The sequence below is a fragment of the Vanessa cardui genome, chromosome 9 (genome assembly GCF_905220365.1).
Source record: "Vanessa cardui chromosome 9, ilVanCard2.1, whole genome shotgun sequence".
Classification (NCBI taxonomy): Eukaryota; Metazoa; Arthropoda; class Insecta; order Lepidoptera; family Nymphalidae; genus Vanessa; species Vanessa cardui.
This window is the reverse complement of record NC_061131.1, coordinates 1906330-1920855: the sequence shown is the minus strand read 5'-3', so window position 1 is coordinate 1920855 and position 14526 is coordinate 1906330. Positions and strand designations below refer to the sequence as shown.

At 32.3% G+C, this 14526-nt stretch overlaps 2 protein-coding genes across 2 annotated transcripts; one reads left to right on the top strand and one right to left on the bottom strand.

Moving 5' to 3' along the window:
* The first annotated feature begins 180 nt into the window (after window positions 1-180).
* LOC124532260 (ras suppressor protein 1) lies at window positions 181-2965 on the top strand. The gene is made up of 6 exons (XM_047107053.1): window positions 181-378; window positions 743-1033; window positions 1451-1533; window positions 1725-1839; window positions 1933-2065; window positions 2631-2965. The coding sequence occupies exons 1-6, from the start codon at window positions 228-230 to the stop codon at window positions 2716-2718; spliced, it is 861 nt and encodes a 286-aa protein (XP_046963009.1). The 5' UTR covers window positions 181-227; the 3' UTR covers window positions 2719-2965.
* A 1697-nt stretch (window positions 2966-4662) lies between these two features.
* LOC124532366 (nuclear envelope integral membrane protein 1) lies at window positions 4663-13383 on the bottom strand. The gene is made up of 8 exons (XM_047107257.1): window positions 13100-13383; window positions 12784-12905; window positions 12206-12416; window positions 9323-9489; window positions 8612-8827; window positions 8000-8124; window positions 6656-6817; window positions 4663-5420 (listed from the first exon to the last, which is right to left on the bottom strand). The coding sequence occupies exons 1-8, from the start codon at window positions 13170-13172 to the stop codon at window positions 5261-5263; spliced, it is 1236 nt and encodes a 411-aa protein (XP_046963213.1). The 5' UTR covers window positions 13173-13383; the 3' UTR covers window positions 4663-5260.
* Between the last annotated feature and the right edge of the window lie 1143 nt (window positions 13384-14526).

Sequence of the window (14526 nt, the reverse complement as noted above, 5' to 3'; positions counted from 1 at the left end):
TCCAAACAGCTGTTATGTATCAAAAACAGGTTTAAAAGATTTTTATAAATAATATATTTAGTTATCTATACACTTTAACATAATATATTATATTATCTACGTAGATCAATTTGTTTTATTTGTATTTTGTCCAACCGAAGCAAAGTAAATAAAAAACAACCACCTCTTATTGGCTAAAATGTCTAATATATTGCTGTCGCTCCGAAACTCTTAACGACCCTGCAACAATGAGTCATCCTCCGCCAGTTTCCTGTATTCCAAACACTGCCAAAATGTCGAAAGCTAAAAAAGTAATTGAAGAAGCGAAAGAAATAAATAATCCAGAAATTGATTTGGTGGATAAAGGGATTTCTAGCTTAGACGAAATACCTGGACTATGTGAGTTGGACTTTCTAAAACTAGTTTTTCCTTATATAGCGTAGAACAAGTTTTGGTACTTAGTTTCGCAAGTGTTTTGATTTTTATACTTGTACATAAACATAATATATTGGTGCGCATAAATAAAATGAAAATAAATTGGATGAAACTCGTTTAAAAGACAATAAATAAAATGTTTTGAAATAATTGTTCCAAAATAATTGCCAATTTCGTTGATGATCTAATCCATTGAAATTACGTGGGTTTCCATAATGTTTTATTTAACATTTATTAAACCATGGAATAAATCCCATGGCCACGTAACTTCTAAATACTGTTTACATCTTGGTCTATTACTCTAACAAATATAATGTCTGGATTTCAGTTAGTCTTGAAAATATTACACGTTTAACACTCAGTCACAACAAGCTGCAAGTTGTTCCGGCTGGACTAGCGAATCTCATTAACTTGGAGATTCTTAACCTCGCTAATAACCACATCGAAGAGTTGCCAATAAGTTTATCATCGTTGCCAAAACTTCGAATTTTAAATGTGTCTCTCAACCGACTGTACACTCTACCAAGAGGATTTGGTGCATTCCCGGTGTTGGAAATTTTGGATTTGACCTATAATAATTTAAAAGAACAAACTCTACCCGGAAATTTCTTCATGATGGGTGAGTTCATAAACTTTCGTTTTTGGAAGTGTTAAATCCGTTATTGACTATAAATTCTATACATATTACATATATAATTTCTTTGGTTATCAATTATGAGAAAATTACTAATTGGACTGGTTTTAGACTAACCAATCCATGTAAAATCATCCATAAGTGGATAGTTTTTTATTTTCTTGAACATACCCTTGTTTTTACTGCCCACAAAAATGTGTTTATTATAAATGTGTCAGTGTATAGGGTGTATTACCTTTTACTGTGTCTGTTGTATAGCTGTATAATGCAAGGTAGTATTGATGTTAAAAAAATGTTTAAATTCATAGGAATAGAATAAAAAGGTCTTATATTATTCATCAATATTAATGGAGAAATTTGTGATGAAAAATGTTATTGATTAGTCATAATTCTTTCTTTCAGAAAGTCTCCGAGCATTGTATTTGGGAGATAATGACTTTGAATTCCTACCACCGGAAATTGGAAACTTGAAGAATTTACAAATTGTAGGTATTAAATACTTTAATATTTTCCTTATGCAAATGTTATGGATTAAAATTCAAGGAAAATATGATTATTAATATAATAATTAACATTAAATTTACGTAACATTGCTCTAGAACTCCATGGAACAAAAATATTATTCTTTTATATTGACATTGTAATCAGGACTAATATATTTTTTTGTGAATTGTAGCTATCAATGAGGGAAAATGATCTGATAGAAGTGCCAAAAGAGCTTGGTCAATTGGCACGGTTGAGGGAATTGCATTTACAGGGCAATCGTCTAGTTGTCTTGCCACCGGAAATAGGTAAAGAATATGCAGCTGCCATTTTGCTTATATATGCCAAGCCAATGCCAATCGAAATTTTTTTTAATAATTATATTTTTTTTTTAATTTCAGGTACATTAGACCTTGCAAGTAATAAATCTGTGTTAAGATTGGAAGGTAACTTCTGGGTTCCACCAATCGAAGACCAGTTGAAGCTGGGACCTTCACATGTGCTTGACTACTTGCGTTCAGAAACATATAGAGTGTAAGTATATTATAGTCCAACATTGCATTGTTAAATATATGAAGTGATAAAGTTATTAAAATTAGAATCATACATACCAAACAGTTGAAAGTATAAAATAGTTTTCATCATAATGTTGTCTTAAATTTTTGCGATTATTACACATTGAAATAAAACTAGTTTAAACGGATTTTAATTGCGTATATTAATTACTACCTGTCTACCCGTGACCACGAATGCTGTAAAGTGCTCAAAATGTTGGGATTTTAAAAATAATTAATATACGCGATTAAAATCCGTTTAAACTAGTTTTATTTCAATAGTTTTCATCATTCATCTTCATCTTGAAGTTATCAGTAAGAACTAATAGTATAGATAGATAGATAGAGAGAGAGATAGATGTATGCTTACAAAATAATTGGTTATGTAATGATGTTTGTGTATTGCATAGTAGACAAAATTGAATGTGAGTAAATAATATATGCACTTATTATACTATAATGATTATAAATAATGTTAAGATAGCGTAAATAAAAATCTATTTTAATTAAATGTAAATTGTTGTTAATTTAAACTTGTTTTGCAGACTGTACAGTCGCCACATGTCAGCTAAGCCGCCTCCGCCACCGCAGACACTGGACAAGAGCAAGAAGGCCAGCAGAGCTCGCTCCTAACTTCCTATTTTAATATTTGTGTTTTCATTATCATCATAGTCATAATTTAAGCATAACATTTTTACTAGTATTAAAGTTTTAATCTATACTAATATTATAAAGTAGTACGAAAGTATCTCTGTATGTCTGTTCACTGCCAAATCACTGAATCAAATTTGATGAAACTTTTATATGAAGCGTGCTGAAACCTTCAGAAAGTAGGCTTTTTTGTCGCAATACACCTGACAACTGACAAACGAACGCTAAATCGCAAGTAATACGGCGGACGACAATTTTTATGAATTGTTTTTAACTCAATATTTTTTTGACATTTTAAATATTGCTTTAGAATTTAAACAAGATTCTTTCAAGTATAAATCAAGACTGAATCAAAGATATTTCGATCTGTTAAATGCCAATTTTGCAACAAGACAAATTAAAACAGTGAGGCTATTTTATCAACATTACAATCTCGACGAAAATTGAAAACAATATAAATTACGATTACTATTTAATACAACTGATATATATGTTTTATTTATATAGTCTTAAGGTTTAAAATTTTAATAATTTATAAACCATACAGAAAACTAACTTAACTTTTAAGATGTTTCTTAAAATATATTTAATATTAATATGAGATTGATAAATATAATTATTCTAGAGGCCACTTATTTTAGGACATGACATTAATTTAACTTAAAAATATCTCAACTACTTCAAGATATGATGGAAATATTTACTGAAATATTATGAGGAACATTATTTAGAAGGCATTTTACTATTGTACCAAGCATTTAAATAGTTTAAATACAAAGTGGTCTCTTTAAGTGCCATAATTTAATAGATTTTAGAAACAAGTTGTTATTTATAAAATATTACAACCCGGTCACTCCATCAGTGCACTTGGAGTCTATGATATTGGTGTTCTGGTACAGTGTGAAAAACAATTATCCCTAGAAATATTAAAAAGTATCATTTTATTTGTATAACATTTGAAGTGACAAATAAATTATATAAAATAACAGGGCATGAAATTGATGGAAAAATATTGTGAGTGAGGGGTAATTTAAAAATTTCTGATTATCAAAATAAAAAAATAATCTTTAGTAATTAAAAATTTATTTGCATCTTAAAATATAAGGAACACAATAATTGTTATATAAAATCACACAAATTCATATATTTATTAAACACGAACACATGGTGCTAACTTAAATGTTATTTTGTCAATTAATAACTTGTCTGTATAACAATAATTGTAAGAAATAAATAATAACTAACAAAATGAGTTTTTGTGCATCAACCAAATATTTAGTACCAATCCCTAGTGAAGATTGCTCTCTGAAATATATTTACTTAATGGAAAGTAATATAATGGTAATGTTACTAATGTAAATGTATGACTATAAAATAGTTTGTTCTATATATCAACACACAAAACAACAGAAATTTCGAACGTCAGTAAGTCGGCATGTGGTAAGAAGGGATTTTTGAAAATATCAACTTAAAGGGTAATGATATGAGAACTTTTTGTGTATTATACTTGTATGGAACAGTACATACAGTTGGTACATTTTACCAAATTCTAAATGAGTTGTTTTCGAAATGGCCTATTGGACCAAATTTGTGTATTTGTTTCTGGCATCGGATGCATTTATAGCACATGTGTATACAAAACAAATGCTGGAATAAATGGAATTTATTCCCTGGCAGGAGAAAAATCATTGTGCTGCAGCAATGTACAATAATAAAATTGTTTGAGCAAATGTTTTAATAAAATAATTGTTAGGAGAAACTGAAGCCGAGAAGAAAGTAAGCATTATCGCCTATACATGAAAAAGTTCAAAGGATTTATCGAATCTTTTACATTTCCTTTGTGACAAAGTATACAAAAACGTTTTTAATTTCAATAAACTAAGTACAAGCTTAACACATAAGCTTGTTTTGAATTTGATCATGCAATCCATTGTAATTGAAATACAAGCCAATGAAAGTAACATGCTTATTAAAAATAGAATATATGATAAATGAGATCTAATATACAAACTAAAATTATAAAACTGGACGATCGTAGGAACAAGAAGTTCCTCGGATTATTCCGATGAAAATACACAAGACTTTTGTTGTAGGTTAATTAAAGAAGGATCTAGGCTAATAGTATTATAATGCTGATTTAGTAGCAATTCATATTTTGTTTAAAAAAGTATAGTAAATTTTTCAAGAAAGAAAAACCTACTAATGTCAGCGTAGAAAATGTCATTTGAGTTAAGGCACAGATAATAAATTGTATCGATAAAAAATAATTACATTCAGACTTTTTAAGTAGTAATAAAAAATATGAATATTAAAAAATACCCGAAATGAATATTAAAATATCTTTCGTTGATGTTATATTTGTTTCAAGTTACGCAGACACTTTTAATAACCCCCCAAAACCCTTCTAAAACGGGTCGACGTCCGGAGAAATCGGGACAAGCCTAGTCCACTCTGTCGCTCCGACGATCAATATTTCGAGAATCGTTCCGTTTTTATTAGAATCACAAATGAATCGGTAATTCATTCAATCGTCACCGTACTCCGACGAGTCGTCGTCAGATATCTCCATATTCCTGGTGGAGTTTGCGACCGGCTTGGAATGTTCCATTGAGAACGCATACGATTCATAGTCTATGACTTCATCGTCGTTCAGGTGAGAATTACCCTCCACGAAACTTGCAAACCTGGAAGAATAAGTTTATACAATTAAATTGTGATCAAAAATCAAAATAAACTTTATCTAAGTAGACTTTTACAAGCACTTTTGAATCGTCATTTTACAATTAAGTGAAGCTACCACCGGTTCGGAAAGTAGATTCTACCGAGAAGAACCGGCAAGAAACTCAGTAGTTACTCTTTTTTAACATTTAAAAATACACAGTCATGTTAGTTAAATACAATAATTTAAATAAATATATCCTGCGTGGAAGTCATACAATAAGGAAGTTTCATACGATGTTAGTGTCAGTGTGTATAAGTCATTCTAGTTTTAGATTAATTGGGTAGTGGGGAAAAAAACCATATATAATAAAGATGTCGAAACAAATGGTGCAGATCGGGGGCTTTGCTGACGTATTCTGCGTAAAAACGTTAGATGTAGATAATATGCCTCTGTGAAAGGTGATCGCGCACTTGTTTTGACGACCTCCGTGGTCGAGTGGTGTGTACACCGGTTTTCATTGGTACGCCACTCTGAGGTCCCGGGTTCGATTCCCGGCCGAGTCGATGTAGATTACCATTCTATGTTGTCTTGGGTCTGGGTGTTTGTGGTACCGTCGTTACATCTGATTTCCATAACACAAGTGCTTTAGCTACTTACAGTGGGGTCAGAGTAATGTATGTGATGTTGTCTCATATTTATTTATTTATATTTGTTTTAATCGTACATGGTGTTCATGCATAGGCGGTATAACAAGCTTATCTCGATGAGTCAAATGAGAATAAAAATTGTGTTTGGGGTCAAATTGGGGTGGTAAGGAGAGAGCTTATCTCGATGAGTCAAATGAGAATAAAAATAGTGTTTGGGATCAAATTGGGGTGGTAAGGAGAGAGCTTATCTCGATGAGTAAAATGAGAATAAAAATTGTGTTTGGGATCAAATTGGGGTGGTAAGGAGAGAGCTTATCTCGATGAGTAAAATGAGAATAAAAATTGTGTTTGGGATCAAATTGGGGTGGTAAGGAGAGAGCTTATCTCGATGAGTAAAATGAGAATAAAAATAGTGTTTGGGATCAAATTGGGGTGGTAAGGAGAGGGTGGTACCGCTTAATTGTGTTTGGGGTCAAATTGGGGTGGTGAGGTGAGGGTGGTACCGCTTAATTGTGTTTGGGGTCAAATTGGGGTGGTGAGGTGAGGGTGGTATCGCTTAATAGTGTTTGGGGTCAAATTGGGGTGGTAAGGTGAGGGTGGTAGGTGGTACCGTTTGGCGTCGTGCAGTCGCAGCATGACGCTCCACTGCTGGCAGTCGGGGCTGGCGCAGTAGCGCCGCAGTTCGGCGAGTGCGCGCTGCGTCTCGCGCGCGCCTTGCTCGTAGTACTCCTCGCTCGACAGCAGCCGCGGCTTGGGCGGGAAGCGGCGCCGCCTGCGGGGAACCGCGACATATTCCCGTGTAAAACAGTAGTCGCGTCTCATTTATATAATAGGCTATTCGAGGCTATTAGCTAATAGGTTGTTGGAATAATTTTTTTTTTTTTTATGGTATAGATTGGCGGACGAGCATATGGGCCACCTGATGGTAAGTGGTCACCATCGCCCATAGACATTGACGCTGTAGGAAATATTAAGTATTCCTTAAATCGTCAATACGCCACCAACCTTGGAAACTAAGATGTTATGTCCCTTGTGCTTGTAGTTACACTGGCTCACTCACCCTTCAGACCGGAACACAACAATACCGAGTATTGTAATTTGGCGGTAGAATAACTGATGAGTGGGTGGTACCTACCCAGACGGGCTTGCACAAAGCCCTACCACCAAGTAGATAGATGTATAATACAAAAACTCTCCTAACAATCAATACTTTATCTCTCCTGAAATGGTTCACGATCCTTTGAATTCGACGATTGGAGTAAGAATGACCATTTCTAGGCTTACTCCTAGTATTTAATGTTTACACGCCCCTCCTCCGACTGTAGCAACATCCGGTTTCGATCCATTTAAAAAAACAATTTAGTTTTTTCAAAATCGGATGTTGACAATCAACGCAAATTGTAACAACTATTTAAATCGAATTATTTATGCTGATAATACTTTAATACATTAAAACAATAAAATATGATCATAATAAAATAAATATGCTAACAAGGTATATGTCAAGGAAGGAAATGTTGTTTTTTTTCAATTTTTTGTACATATTTGGCGAAAAATATCATATTAAAAATTCCTTATTTAAATAACCCGCGATGACGCTACTTGAACAACATGGCGCTGCAATGGGGTCAGTGACGTCACTTGCCTGTATTTAAATCTGTGGTACATATAGTAGGCTAGCAATGTAACAAGCAAGCGACTTCATCTTAAGGCTGGATAATCAGGATTCAGGAGAGGTTTTTTGTGTCACGTGATAATGTTTTAAAAAATGCACATTTATTTATGGATTTTTTAATAAATGAAGTACTATTTCCAACTTTCGATAACAAATAACAATTTTAAACTCATAATATATACCTACTGATTACAATAATGGAAACTTTATTTATCGCATTGTCAAACAGCCTATTAAATTGACATTGTCAGATTTTACGCAAAAATATTAATAACTCACCAGTAACCCTGGATGTGGTAGAGGATGGATTTAGGGAAATACTTGGTCCCCAGCGTGATGACGGTCACGGCCGTCGACGCTTCTTGATATTGACTGCTGAATATAATCACGACCACACCTACACCCTAAAATAATACCAATAGTCAATGTTGATGATTGCAAAAAGTAACTATTATCAATGATTGGTATCATGAAAAAGGACGCCCCCCCCCCCAGATTTTCAAGGGTGCAATACTGGTACTAAATATTCTACAGAATTTGTATATTTACGACATCACATTAGAAACATCTAAAGTGATAAGTGTTTCTTTACTATATTGTCCATGTATCATATACAAAAACCTTCCTCTCGAATCACTCTATCTATTAAAAAAAAAACGCATCAAATTCGTTGCGTAATTTGCAATACATAAGATAAGCGACTTTGTTTTATACTATAAAACGATAATGATGGAAAAAGTAACTTTATTCCGCGAAAGTAATTAAATTAATTACGCCGAAAAAATAGATCTTCTCAAAAAAGGATGTACATATATTTATAACAATTTAATAATTATTCAACTATGATTTTTTTATCATTCATTCGAACGAGAAACTAGTCAAAGGAATTACCTGCAAAGTCCACATAACAAGATTCTTGCTTCTCTGATTCTTTGGCGGTCCGATCCTGTAGCAGACCACGAAACTGACGAAACCGGCCATCAGGATATACCAGAAGATGTACGATTGATACGCTGCCATGATGCTTCGGATGTTCTCCCACATTTGCTGCACCAGATACACCCCTACCGTCCAACCGCCGATTAATAAACCGTATGTTAATGTTCTCTGAAAAAAAAAACAGACGAAATACATATTAGTTTCCTGGTTGCATAAGCGATTTCATTGGCAAAAAAAAGTAGTTTTTTTGTGGTTTTTCTTTTTGTGACTTTTATCTGTGCAAAAAGGCATAGCTTATTTCGCCAATGTCACGTGCGATGGAAAAGACAAAAATAGGTATAAATTAACAATTTGACATTTATTTGACATAACATTGTTGGTCGAGGTCGAAATAAAATATTTCTAAATCGACCATATATAGCTGCATATAAGCTCACTTGGCAGACCCTTCTGCTGGCTCATTTAACTTACAACACGAAATTTGTGCCGAAAAAATATATATCAAACTCGTTAACATTGGTGGCGCATAGTTATGAAGACATTCATGATCCAAGCTTTGATTTGAACAATAAATCAATCACAATACACTTTATTCAAGTAGGCTAATTTAAAAATACAAAAAGTACATTCGTGTTAAAAAAAAGTACAGCAAAACATACATACCCCTGGTATAAACCTGCTTACGTAGTACACGAGAACCATGAACGATGCTGATACACCGATCACGATGCCGCAGAGATAGAAGAATACAGGATTACCACTCAAAGTACGAGATGCAAATATAAGGGTTGCAGCTACAACCATCATCAGAACACGCCATAGATCCACCCCTGGAATTACCAAGGTCATTATGAGTAGTTCCTTGCAATATAGAGGAGTACAAAATATTTATTATGTCGAATCAAGCACGGTCTTAATAAAATAGGTTAAACGAGTATCAGATATAGTTGCACAAAGATATATTCTAATGTAATCTTGAACACTACACAAATTATGAAGACAATTATATGCATAAATCTATATTATTATATAATCTTTATTCTTTCAAAGCCAAACTACTGAACTGATTCATATTTTTGAGTGAGCCAGTGTAACTACAGGCACAGGTGTCTATGGCTGATGGTGACCACTTACCATCAGGTGGCCCATGTGCTCGTCCGCCAATCTATAACATAAAACAAAACATTTATATGAAATTTCGTATGAAACAGTTATGTTACTCAAACAAATATATCGGGTTGACGACCGACCCAAAAATCCCGAGTAAAACTGTGGGTTACGACTAGTATGTAAATAAAGATGTTAATGTATTAAAGTATGTATTTAATAAGTTATCACATAATTAATCCCAATTTGTTGATAGATCATACTATGCACGGCTATTGTTTTTTTTTCTAGTAATAGTATCATCCATATATGTACTAAAAGGGCACGAGTTGAATGAAAAAATATTTGTAAACAAATTTGCAATACGTTAACGCCCTAATATATATATTTTTAATTAATTTATCTTTAAATTTGTATATATAACAAATTATAAATTTTAATTCTCTGATTACATAATTTATGTATGGTTTCATTTATAAAAACTAGGTCAATTCCACTAATTACCATAGAATCAATACACCTTATTTAAAATAGAATATTTTAAAGGAACTTTATGTCACTTTTTATGAAGCAATTATCATTATGTCTATTATAATTCCTGTTATACAGCGGTTGATGAACTCATTTTATAATTTTTTTACGATGGCAATATTTTTTCAAACAATAAATCAATTAATACGCACACATGACGAGTTTTATTAGGTACAATCCAAATATGTTTTCTAAATTATCTCTTAACAAGTGTTTAAATGTAAAGCTTCCAATTTCAAAAAATAATGAAAGCTAATTAGGAACTTAGGAAGGTAAATTCTACTGAAATGTAGAAATAACTAGCAAAAAAATCAGCAGGCACTCTTTTCAATCAATATCATTTATTACTTGTTAGTAAGAATAAAATTTTATTCTCTGACTGTTTTTTAAAATCTATTTTATATTATTTAGTAGAAGTTAAGGAACCCAGTAAAAGTTGTGTTTTTTATTTCTAGTACGTATCTGCCGAAAAATATCATATTCAAAATTCCATATTTAAAAAAAAAGCGCGCATAAACGCTACTTGGACAATATGGCGCTGCAATGGGATCTGTGACGTCACTTTCCTGTATTTTAATCTGTGGTACATATAGTAGAAAAGCAAGGTTTACAAGAAAGTGACTTCATCATAAGCCCGGCAAATCAGGAGAGTTTTGTGTCACGTGAAAAATTTTTGAAAAAATACATTTTTATTTATGAATTTTTGAATAAATTAAGTATTATTTTCAACTTTCACTAGTAAATAACCATTTTTAAACTCATAATATACACTGATTACAAAAATTCACAATTTATTTTTCGCATTGTCAAATAGCCTATTGTACAATAAAAGACTCATCACCAAAAGACACTGGGCTTGACAGATACTTGATTATAATTTTAATTGTGCAATAAAAGGAAAGACAGTGGACTTCTTTTGATGATGACACTGTTAAGCATACTGGACCAGGGTATTTTCTGTACTGAGGTAATAAATATATTCACTGACAATATTTTATTACTAACATAGTCATAAAAATATAAAATTTTATAGTACCTAATATATAATAATCAAATACATGACCATTGAAATTGAACATATCACATGTAATTGCCAGAATTTTAATTTTATAAAATAGGTATATAGTGTAGCTAAGAGGCCACTTGATTTGGCTACTTCTTAATTAGTAACTACCCCCCATAATCATTGTAAAAAAGTAAAGTAACAGCCTGTAAATTTCCCACTGCTGGGCTAATGGCCTCCTCTTCTATTAAGGAGAGGGTTTTGGAACATATTCCACCACGCTGTTCCAATGCGGGTTGGTGGAATGCACATGTGGCAGAATTTCGATGAAATTAGACACATGCAGGTTTCCTCACGATGTTTTCCTTCACCGCCGAGCATGAGATGAATTATAAACACAAATTTAGCACATATATATAGTGGTGCTTGCCTGGGTTTGAACCCGCGATCATCGGTTAAGATGTACGCGTTCTAACCACTGGGCCATCTCAGCTCCCATAATCATTGATGATGCAAGAAATATTAAGTATTCACACTGCCCACAAAAAGCCATGGGTTCCCATGGCTTTTTATAAGTGATTATGTCCCTCATGCCTGTGTTAAAATGGCTTACTCAATATTCAATTTAGAACACAACAATACTAAGTTTTACTGTTATCCAGTAGATGATGTTGTGATTGTGTGGTATAGCTTATTTAAAATAATTTACTAAAAATTACTAATCTTAATAAAGTTCTAGTCGACATAGCCTGATCAAATTAAATTTGAGTAATTGATTTTAAACTAATTTGTAGTAAAAAAGTAACCTACCAAGCTTGCTTCATTTGAAATACATAACATTAACATTGATAGATATTTACTTTCACATTTATAAAGCTTGTTTAAACAATCCTGTATTTACTTACTTTGAATATGTAATTCAATGCTGTGTCTCTCCTTTGTATTGATGGCCATACATGTTGGTGTGAAAATATCCAGCGATACACTCCTGTATGATTTCTTTTGGAATGGGTTAATAGCCCATCCATAACTATCTTCTGTATAATCTTTGTAAACTTGTTCTGGATTGTCACCAAGGTACTGACTGAATTGATCATTTTTTATCTTTATGTGGAACTGAAGTCATAAACAGTTATAATATATTAAATATTTACATATCAACACTATTTAATACAATTGCTTTGGGCAAAATTAATCATTATTTTAACTCTACTACTTATTATTAGATAATTTATTTAGCTTTGATAACTGACAAAATTTGATTATTTACATAAAAAAACACAAGTAAAAATTGAAGTTTGGAATTATAAGTAACAAATCCTAATGATTAAACTGACCGGTTAACTGCCTTGATCAGAAATAGACAGCCCACAAAAAAAAAGAAAGCTTGAATATTTTGACAATTATTTTTGTCAGAAAAGTGAGGTTATTTTAAAATAAGTGTTTATAAGATGCTCAAGTACTATTGCAAGTATATTGTTACCTTGACAGTTTGCCACAATGTTAGTAAATTCTTTGGTGTTCCAGTGTAACAGTATATGTCAATAGTTTGCTTTAAAGGCTGCACATCGCGTTCAATGGTAGCAGGACCACTGAGCCAGTGAACTGGAAATATTATAATCTTGAAATGTTAATCAAAACAATAATTATAATCGCAAATATAGTTTTATAAAGTTATTTGATTAAATAACCAAGACATTAGTATGTTTCGATTGCTTTCGAGAATCAATAGGTGCCTTGTTGATTAAATAGTCGTCAATATCAGATATATTACATATTTAAAAGAATAAAAGTCTTACCATCATAAGCTAGTGAGTTTACCCGAGTAATAAAAAATAGTATCAACAAAATAAATCGTCCGATAAATTCCATTATTTAGTAACACAATTCATACACAGATACTCTGAAGTTAATGAAGCACGGTGTCCTTATAACACATAATAATTAATTAGGTAATATGAAAACTTTTTTTTCATAATGAGCCCTTGAACGATCAAAAATATCACAAATCTTAATCTATCGTAATATCTTTTGGTTTTGACAAATATACGACAACAATGTCAACAAATAATGCATTACTTTTGACATATTCAACTGGTTCGCAATGGTTATGTTCTGTGGTGTTTAACAGATACAAAATAAATTTCGTTAATAAAATTACTAATACTATTTTGATTTACTACTAGCTGTAGTCCAAGGCTTTGCTTGTGTAGAAATTATATTTATAACTTAACAGAATTGTTTAAAATATTACGTCAATTTAAGACCCCTTTGTAAACTTTAATACTTTACGCTCAGCGATGATGAATCAGTCAGTCTGGACTTGTAAAAGTAAAGTAATGTATATAAGTATAATTTTGCCTTTATTTAATTTTTTTTAAGACGCATCACCAGCCGATTGCTAATCTCACATACCGACAATATTTTTATTTTGTCTCGTGTTATAATTTTAATAAGTCCTGAAATCTATATTATTACCCCAGTAGTTTATTCCGTTAGGCATAGGCGGGTCACAGTCAATTCAAAAGTTTACTTTATTAATCTTTAATTCGTTTAATAAAAAGTTAACTTCGATAATAGACAGAGCGTTAAATTGTCGAATATTTAACGCAAGTTAAATATAACCATTTAAAACTTATACTGCTCTTGAGCTCTTTGCATCTTTGCCCATAGAAAAAAGACGTTCTAAACGCACTAGATGGGATGACAATATTATATTTAAAAAAATGTTATCAACACTGGTTGACCTAAAAAGGCGGCATCCAGAAAAGATTCTTTTGACTTGGTGTCCAGCCATTTTCTCACCAATTTCTGAGCTTTGTTTGTCACAGATTTCGGGCTACTAAACCTTTTTTCTTCAAACGAAACGGTTGAGTAAGAGTGCTGTAAAAATCATCCCCCTTCTTCTTCATTATTGCTCTTTCCGCTGTTACTAATATTTTTTTCGTTTACTTTCTTTCTTTGAACAGAGCATCTTCAATTTTTGCTTTCATAAGCTTCCTGATTGTTGAGAAATTGCAACTATCGTACTTTTGAAGCCACAGTAGTCAATACTTTGGGTGAAAGGCTGCAGCCAGCTGGCATACTTCGTCATCACTCAAGTGATGTCATGGCGCGTAATTAAAAAAAAAAAACAAAATGACGACAGAATATCAACAAACGACAAACGAGCTACTTAAAGTTAACGGAAGTTAAAAAGAGCGTTAACGTTTTTTGAAGTTAATTT

Bases quoted from the DNA above. Each gene is read 5' to 3' on its own strand.
- LOC124532260 (XM_047107053.1), top strand. From the start codon at position 228: ATGAGTCATCCTCCGCCAGTTTCCTGTATTCCAAACACTGCCAAAATG. The intron at 1,034-1,450 runs GTGAGTTCATAA...TCTTTCTTTCAG, and splicing joins CGGAAATTTCTTCATGATGG to AAAGTCTCCGAGCATTGTAT. The intron at 1,840-1,932 runs GTAAAGAATATG...TTTTAATTTCAG, and splicing joins TGTCTTGCCACCGGAAATAG to GTACATTAGACCTTGCAAGT.
- LOC124532366 (XM_047107257.1), bottom strand. From the start codon at position 13,172: ATGGAATTTATCGGACGATTTATTTTGTTGATACTATTTTTTATTACT. The intron at 8,125-8,611 runs GTAATTCCTTTG...GTATTATTTTAG, and splicing joins TTGTTATGTGGACTTTGCAG to GGTGTAGGTGTGGTCGTGAT. The intron at 6,818-7,999 runs GTGAGTTATTAA...GGTTCCCCGCAG, and splicing joins TACCACATCCAGGGTTACTG to GCGGCGCCGCTTCCCGCCCA.